A 9,169-nucleotide genomic window follows, 5' to 3' on the forward strand; every position below is an offset into this window, starting at 1 on the left:
GGTTAAGAGGCATATCATGGGCCACAGTGCCATATTGGAGTGGCAAGCCTGGGGGCAGATGTGCGTAACTGGGGGACAGTTTGGAAAATACAAGAAATAAAAACAAAAGAAATCTTTTTCTCAATCATAGCTTTTATTAAAAAAAAGAGTTTACATGAATTAACATTTACTGGTAAAACTTTTTTCCTTTGGGGTCGTCTTATATTCAGGCTTTTTCTTTTTTTCCTAAGTTAATATTCAGATTTTGGGGGGTCGTCTTATAATCAGGGTCGTCTTATAATCGAGCAAATACGGTATATAGAACACATAGACTTTCAGTTACATCTGGCATCAGGATTACAGACTTTTTGCCAAAAGTAGACTTAGTGTAAAGGAACAAACATCCTGGCGGTTTTCCATAGAAGACTTTTTTTAATACCTGGCAGAAATACTGCCAAGAACAAGAAAGACGATGATTGGGAAATCCTTAAGAACTGTGGAACACTGGCAGAATACAGGCAATACAATGGAAGCTTATGAAATAGATAAGACTGTGTCATATCTCAGATGTTATATAAATCAAATTAATATGCGTCATGCATGAAAAAAATGTGAGTGATTTCAAGGTGATGCAGAGGGAAGGTAGAAGAACTTTTTTACGCATGTAGTTCTAGGGGCGGGACTGACTGCCTTCTCAACTCCACCTATTAATTCTCACCTCCACACCTGCCATATATACCGGTAACACTCTACATGAAATCTGAAACAGCTGCAAAGAAAGGGAAAAAAGACTATAGTCACTGGGTTCCAAAATGAGGAAAGAAATATGTTCATGTGCCTTTTGGAGGGCAGTGTTTGCTGAATTTCTGGCTACCTTAATCTTTGTGTTTTTTGGATTAGGCTCAGCTCTGAGATGGCCATCTGCCCTCCCGACAGTCCTTCAGATCGCTTTGGCTTTTGGTTTGGTAATAGGCACCCTTGTCCAGACCATAGGTCATATTAGTGGAGGTCACATAAATCCTGCAGTCACTATAGCATTTCTAGTGGGATCTCACATTTCCATTTTAAGAGCTTTTTTTTATATTGTCGCCCAGCTTTTGGGAGGACTAGCTGGTGCAGGCATACTTTTTGGTGTGGTTCCACCAAGTATCAGAGGAAACCTTGCCATCAACACGGTAAGAACTGTTTTACTCATTTTTAAAATATACCTTGAGATTCAGACAACTCACAGATATTGTGCTTAAAAAACTTGAATGTGTCATGTGTAATCTGTCAGTGGGCACATTTCACTATTATGTATGTTAGCAATCAGAGGATAAGAATACGCAGTATAGCAGCTTAAATTAATTTCTTCTCAAGCCTAATGCAGAGGTTTAAAACGGTTCCCCATAATAACTGTTTAGTGAGTATGATTAGTGTGGCTTAGTATACAGATAAAGTATATTCCTTTTGGCTATAAAGGGCTTATCCACTGCAAAACGTTACATCCTAACATGTGAGCAAAGTGCTTCAGTGTTGGCTTGATTACTATTGCCTATTTTCTGGTAAACATTCTCCATCAGCAATAGTGATCAATGAATTACAAAATGGACTGTGACTTTAACAGTATCCAAGATCTGTAACACAATTACAAATACATTATTTTTTTATATTTTGTCCATATTTTTTATCCATATAATTAGCGTCTCCCTTCCCTTTTCCTTCCTTGGAGGGGAGATAAACACATTTACATTTTTTCCAGCAATTATCTTGTGCATTCACTAAACACAGCTTGATAGCACCTCTAAAAGTTAACTAGGCTAGATTCTAGAACATGAGTGTTTAAACTCAGCATTACTGGGTGCCTCTGAAGTTCAGCGTCATAGTTCCACCAAAAAATAGGCAGAACTGAAACTGATGAGAAAATATCCCAAGTCACACAGGGATTCTAGTGGCATTGCAAATAAAGCTTGCAAATGTGATGAAGATATTGTGGAATATTTTCCAACAATCTCATGTCTCATTATCTCATGTCTCATTGTACACTGTTTGTGGTAAGACTTGTTGGCTATTTTTACACAATAGATATCATTTTGGTTTATGTGCGAATCATAAATTGCAGGTGAGTTAAACTTAGATGCATTGTGCAAGTTCAACCCTGGGATGTTTCCCTTTTTGAGTCTTGGTGGTCCATAATTGGACCACTCAAAAAACATTACAATGTTTCTACCTTGTAGCTAGAAAGATATGGGCCTATTTTTTTTTTAAAACCGCGTGATGATCTGAAGACTGCTTTAAAACATCTCCAGCCAGCTGAAGCATATTCAGTTTCATACCCGTTGTAAATATTTACATTCTACATTTATGTATGTGACTGCTATTTGCTACCACGTCACTATAAAGGTACTAGATAAGCCAAACAGTAAGATTAGTAAATGTAAACATGCATAGAATAGATATGTCTATCCTGAAAATAATACAAGATTAATGACCAAATAAAATTTTAGATTTTTACAGCAGAAAAAATGATTTCTTTTTTTTATATAGCAGCACTGTAAAAGGGCAGACTAGATGGGCCGTATGATTCTTGTCAACTTCTATGTCTCTAGCATACAAAATAGTCCTGAATTTTAGTTAGTCAGGTGACTCATCCTTGCTCTCTTTGGAGACTGATATTATTTTAGATGCTCAGCTCTGCCTCATACATATTAAAGTGTTATTTGTGCACCAAAGCAAATTATTTTCGCCTTTTGTGTGACAGTTTGTGGCCCCTGATCGATAACATTGTGGATACTGATGCTCGCTGACGTTGCATTACAACTACATGTACAGCTCTAACCATCTGAATGACGGAAAAAAATAGTAGTAGTAGTAGTGGAGAACAATTGCAAGAACACTTATTTATTTAAGTTTAATATGTTTATAATTTTGATAGATTTAACAATATTTAAAAAACTAATTATAAAAAAAAGTATAAAAATACAATTTCTTGTAAAAACAAGAAAATATACTGTATATGTTCACATAAACATATTTAGGGTGTATATATATATATATTGTGTATAACCACTATTTTATTTTTTTTTTGCAGCTCAGTAACAACACCAGTGCAGGAATAGGCGTCGCTGTGGAGTTGATTCTTACCTTTCAACTGGTTTTGTGTATTTTCGCTTCAACAGACAGTCGCCGGACTGATAATGTTGGCTCCCCAGCATTGTCAATTGGACTCTCTGTAACTCTAGGCCATCTTGTGGGGGTAAGTGACACAATAGATGACCAGATACATTTATATGCCAACATTCTTCCAGAAACCTTCATGTTATTGAACTAGGTAATCAGAACACTGTTCCGTTTTTTGTAATCCAATCCAATTCATTTTTCTTTTGTAAACTGTGACCAACAGTTCTTAATACATAAAGCGTACCCTCCAATGCTGTCATAACTAGTACTAACATACAACTTTTTTAATCTAGATCTATTTCACTGGTTGTTCTATGAATCCTGCACGGTCTTTTGCTCCAGCTGTTATAGTGGGAGTCTTTCGAAACCACTGGGTAAGAATTTATTTGCTTTTTTCTTTTGTTTTCAAATCTGCCTTCTTAACATTTAAACAACAACATCTGAATAGCACAGGACATTGTCACAGGACAGAACAAAGAAGCATAATGCAATCTGAATAATGAACAAAATGTCTCATATTAATGGATTAGGGAACAAGAATTAGAGAACAAGTTAATATTTGATGGATTTTCCCCAAAAAATTATTTAAAATATTGCTGCCATGGACTTTTGATATTTTGGCAGTATAAAGAAGCAAAAACATTTCAAGAGTTAATTAGATCAACTATTGGTACACAGGCTATTCCAAAAAATAGATTACAGGTTTCTCTTGTAAAAACAACCCCCTTACTGTTTCACTAACTTGCTTCTGTTTTTGTCCTGCAGGTCTTCTGGGTTGGACCAATTCTAGGGGCTTGTCTTGCATCCCTGGTTTATAATTACATTCTGTATCCATATATGAGAAACAGAGAAGAGAAGATGGCCATATTTTTAGGGATCTATGACGCTGAAGAAGAAGACTGGCATGAGAAACATGAACAGCACAAAAGGCGATCAATAGAGAGCTCTGATCGTATAAATAAGCCTTTCTCCATGTAACATGTATACTCTCATAGAACTGCAAATAGCGACAAACACTCTGAAAGACACTTGTTTGAAAACAGAAAAGCAGCAGTGACTGCGCTGGAGTCAAGTTAATTCTTATCATGTCAAAATCTTATAATCCCGGAAAGACATCTGCACAACCCAATTGTTTTGTGTGGTTTTCCATTATTACATATCATAGAATCATAGAATTTGACGGCAGATAAGAACCATTCAGCTCATCTGGTTTGCCAATATCAAAGTGCATAATAGATCATTTAATAGAAGAGAAGTACAAGCAATATGATTGTTTATTAACCCATTCAGTCCCACAAAGATGTTGCATTCCTCTGTGGAGTTTGGTGGATTAAGTCTTGCACTTGCTTCATCATCAGACACTATTGTTAGTTAAACATTGTGGTAGGTTGTGTTAAAAGCTTTTCACAAACAACCATCAGGGTGATCGATAACTTATGGGGAGTTGCACATTTAGTTCCCCTGTTTAAGTAATCCTTACAAAGGGTTGGCCTTGGGGAGTCTCTACAGGAAGAGAGGCTGACTTGTTACTCCATAATGTATAGTTAATGTGCCATGATTAAATTGTTTGTAATTTAACAATGGAACAACCACCAGTCTTGAGAGCCCACTGAATCAACCCAATTTAACCAATTTTTTATTTTATTTTTTGATGGCAGTTTGTTATTTAGCCTTATTAAGCATTAACCAGTATTTATGTTGCACATTGAATATATGTATCTTTTGAGAGAAATATAGTTAAAAAATATAGTTAGACTGAATGTCAAAGATACTGTACAAAGGGGACTCAGAAAAAGTCACCACATTACCATTTAATTGGGCCCCCGTCTCTTGATGTAAAGAAGAGACATAGATTTGTCATGTAACATGTAGAACGAACACAGGGAACACATGTATTGCACAACTCTAAAGGCAACTGATGTAAAAATTGCCAATTATAATGACACCATACCAGCTACAAATGTATTACATCTATAAAAATAGATTTAGTTGTGAGTTGATTACCTCTAAATAAATTAAATGGTTAGAGTTGGGGGTCTCTGACCAGCTATTAAGAAAACCTATTCAAACAGTAGCATTTTATGTTCTCAGTATATACTATATTTTAAACATTTTATTGATGCATTGTTTTATCTTTGGATGTTTCGATTTTTTATGTATTTCTTTAGGGGGGTTAGTTGTGCTATAGTAGATACATACACCACCCCTGCCCCCAGACATGGAATGTATCGGTAGCTCACAAGCTTCCTGATGGAGACAGAGTTAGAGGGATTGTATACTGATTGACCTCCTGCATGGATTATTCTATGGTCATTGGTCTACCATTAGCCAGACTGGAGCTCTGCTGTTGATACTGAACTCGTTAAGCACCAAGGGGTTAAGTTATCCATGCAATATTTGTAGGTGGAATCTAATCTGCTTTCAACAGCAAATGTTGAACGAACATACACTTTTATACACTTAACGGCCTAACAACTGCACATGCAACTGGTGCAGTTTGCATCATAAAACTTCCTCTTTAGACTCCGGAACCAAAGAAGATTTAGGATACATCAGCTGCAAGATGGACAGTTAGAAAAATCAATATTCATATTTTTTAATTTAATTTAACTTATTCATACAAATAAGTAATCTAATAAGATTGCCTAATAATACCATGCATATTTCTGTCTGTCCTAATACACAACAAGGACCTATTAAGTAAATTACACAACTGTGGACATTCACTTTCCTGCTAATGAAGGTTTCCCAACAAACAACTTTTTATTAATGGTGTGTGAGGAAAACATTTTATGTTTAATATTTGGAATTTCTTTCTTTTCCCAGTATTTAAGTACTGCATTTATATTATGCATGTAATATATGTACTCTAAACTATTAAACATGTATCATACACAAAACCCACACGACCCCTGAAAGCTGGACCTAGATGAAACTTTCACTTTGCTTTTGCTGAGGGAACAGATGGATATCTGAATTACACACACAATAATAACTGATGTTAGTTAAGCTAAGGCAGCTTTAGTTCCAGAAGTTAAAAGCTGTAGTTCAACAATAATCAACTCATATGTTTACTATTAAGTCAGATATTTGTGTGCTCATATTGGCAGGACCTTCAATTTATTTTTACTTTTGTCTATGTGTACACAATTTTGTTAATAAATCTCTATACCATCTACAATATGTTGATAATTTTTAAATAAAAGATAATAAAAACAGTTTAAAGTGCTTTCTTGTATATTATAAGAATGATAAATAAAATAACAATATTGCCTAGAAACGACCATTGACAAGTTTAGGTGATATAATGCTTTTAAACGCTTGGTCAGATGTGTTGCAGTGAGGCAAATATTTTTTAAGACTGTTTATGTCTTTGGGATCTATTGATAGCTAATTTGTACTGACTAAGGGATATAGATCATTTAATTATAAAGATCCATTTCTGCTCTTCACATAAACATTATTGAGACCTTTATAACCATGAAAACTACATTCTGGGCTCCTAGAAAGGATTGTAGGGTGAGGAAAAAAGGATTTTGATCTGGTTGTATGATGAATCTGTAAAGTTAGAGTGACAATAAATGTAATAAAAACTGTTTCATATTGTATTTGCTCAGTCTTGATTTTATTTTACTATATGTTCTTCAAGATGTGCTGTACGGGTGCCGTATATCTCTTTTTGAAGATGAAATAGGGCAAAGTGTTTTATCTGGAAGGCGTAAAATTAAATTGTTACACTGCCTAAGAAGATCAACTTCCATGATCTTACAGCAAACACGTGAATAGAACATACAAAAACTAGCATGAGCAGCTTTTGCCACATAGGTATTCTTACAAAGTTATGTTTAGTTTTGTCAAAAAAGTTTTCCTAAGCGCCAAACAGAGGTGAGCAATGTTACAGACACAATATGGTCTTCTTTTGAAGTTTGAGGCCAAAGCACAAATACACATCAACCCTGCCACTGATACAATGTGTGAGCTGCAACTTTTTTAACTAAAGTAATATGAGATTCGTATCATGACCCATTGCCAAATGGTACCCAATTTTAAACCCTGTAAGAAGGATAATGTTTGGGGTGCCTGACAGATGGGAACCATATCATTTGTGTTTTTGTAATAACCCATTATTTTTACACTATTATAAAAAAGAGTACAGGGAAAGAAGGGGAGCTGCATAACACGAATTATGACGATGTACTATCTTATTTAATAAGTGTACCTTTCTGGGTGGCAAAATTACTTTAATGAAAGCCTGTGTTTAAAAATTAAAAAGGGTGGATGAAGGAAAGCATTCTTGCAGTGAACAACCATGCCATTACGTGTTATAAGAATCACACCCTGTTCTCCCATTATAAATAATGAATAGATATGTGCAGAACATTACCATCATATACCCTTGTTAATTTTATTCACATTGTCAAATTATGGTCATTGTTGTCCTAATACTTTTTTACTTTTTTACAATACAAAGTCCTTTTTGTAGCCATCTGTGAGTCAGATTGGTTTTGTAGTAAAAAAACAAAAACTTTCTGAGCTTCTCACACTAATAAAGTTGGCAACAAATATATAACCATAATATAAATGAGAGGTTTTGGTTATATGAATTGGATAAAACATAATTAAGCTCACCCGCCACGTCAAGGCACACTCTCAATAGGGTGAGAATCTACTCTCACCTCCTACATAGTGGGCACACAAAGCAGTTTATACTGCTACCAAAACCTTGTTAATGTGTTGGGGGAGGTGTAATTAAACCTCGTCCCCATTAACCCCTGGACAGAAAGCTGCAACCAAACTGATGAGGAGCCAACAACCTCAAATATGTGCAAACAGGGAAAAGAAAAAATGTCGGTGCGCTAAGCTAGTCACAGGCTCAAATAATACAAATGTGTAATACAAATGGATACATTGTACAGCCAATACGCTGTATTTGCAGCGTGCTCACACTGTTTGGTAGGCCTCATATTATACATTTGTATTATTTGAGCCTGAGACTAGCTTAGCGCACCGACAATTTTTTTTCTTTTCCCTGGTTTTGTAGTAAAGGCTATCCCTGTAGGCATCAAGCGTATTATAATTAATAATATTTCATTGTTTGAAGGGAAAAATCAAACCTGTGTGAAATACCGTAAAGATACTTACCCAAACCAATGATTTCTTTATATACTGATTTACTTGCTAAGAGGTACTTGTCGGAGCTCCATTATTTACATGCAGTGATTAGATGTGGGAAAAAATGTGGCATCTGTTTAAAATGTGTTTTTCACCTTAATGGTTAATCAGCTAGTTGAATTAGGGATAAATTGAAATTGACATGTGAAAAGGTAAGCAATATTACAGATATCACATCTTTGACTAATTTGAAAATGATGGGAATTAGACTAGAGAACATATGCATAGCACTGCTCCTAACACAAGGTCCAGTTGTCCAGGTAAAATATATAAGCTTAGTGAAACCTATATAAAGATTGTTTTTGCAAATTTTAAAGAACACTAATGGGATAATCTATTAAAGGTGATGCTATCGAAAGGTTTGCCAATATGTAAAATTACAAAAGTACAAAAACATTTTCAAAAACATTTCTTAATGCCAATAAATACCTGCATTTTGATGCTATTACGTGTTTACAAATATGTTTATAAATAGATTACAAGCATTGTTTGCACATTTTGTACACATTTTCACAGTTTGATGTACTTGGAGCTAAACGATAGAAAAATAATTAGAACTAGTTCTCCCGTAGTGCTGCCTTTTATAGGATCAAATAATAGATACTAAGGCCAGGAGGGATTTCTTTATGATTTACATTCTACAACCTCAGACATGAAGTTATCTTTCAGCATGCCAAAAGCCATTCCCCTTAGCCGTGAAACAAGTTCAGTTTCTCCTTTCTGGAGAATTAAAATGTTACTAAAGTATAATTGCTACTTTGCTAAACAACCAATTCTATTAGCAGACGTGCCCTTACATCCAGGAGCCCAAACAGGATTAGCAGGATTATCCCCAAGAAAAAGGGTATTTCAGGGACTT

The 9,169-nt window shown here is 35.1% G+C and overlaps 1 protein-coding gene across 1 annotated transcript; it reads left to right on the plus strand.

The window, feature by feature from the left end:
* The first annotated feature begins 719 nt into the window (after nt 1–719).
* AQP5 (aquaporin 5) lies at nt 720–4,348 on the plus strand. The gene is made up of 4 exons (XM_053457747.1): nt 720–1,154; nt 3,050–3,214; nt 3,432–3,512; nt 3,904–4,348. Exons 1-4 carry the CDS (start codon nt 792–794, stop codon nt 4,114–4,116), a joined length of 822 nt encoding a protein of 273 aa, XP_053313722.1. The 5' UTR covers nt 720–791; the 3' UTR covers nt 4,117–4,348.
* The last annotated feature ends 4,821 nt before the right edge of the window (nt 4,349–9,169 follow it).

This window comes from Spea bombifrons, chromosome 2 (genome assembly GCF_027358695.1).
Source record: "Spea bombifrons isolate aSpeBom1 chromosome 2, aSpeBom1.2.pri, whole genome shotgun sequence".
Lineage (NCBI taxonomy): Eukaryota > Metazoa > Chordata > Amphibia > Anura > Pelobatidae > Spea > Spea bombifrons.

What these genes read in the sequence shown, in the direction of transcription:
- AQP5 (XM_053457747.1), top strand. Translation starts at nt 792, where the DNA reads ATGAGGAAAGAAATATGTTCATGTGCCTTTTGGAGGGCAGTGTTTGCT. An exon ending in CTCTAGGCCATCTTGTGGGG is followed by an intron (nt 3,215 to 3,431) that starts GTAAGTGACACA and finishes TTTTTAATCTAG; the next exon opens with ATCTATTTCACTGGTTGTTC. An exon ending in GAGTCTTTCGAAACCACTGG is followed by an intron (nt 3,513 to 3,903) that starts GTAAGAATTTAT and finishes TTTGTCCTGCAG; the next exon opens with GTCTTCTGGGTTGGACCAAT.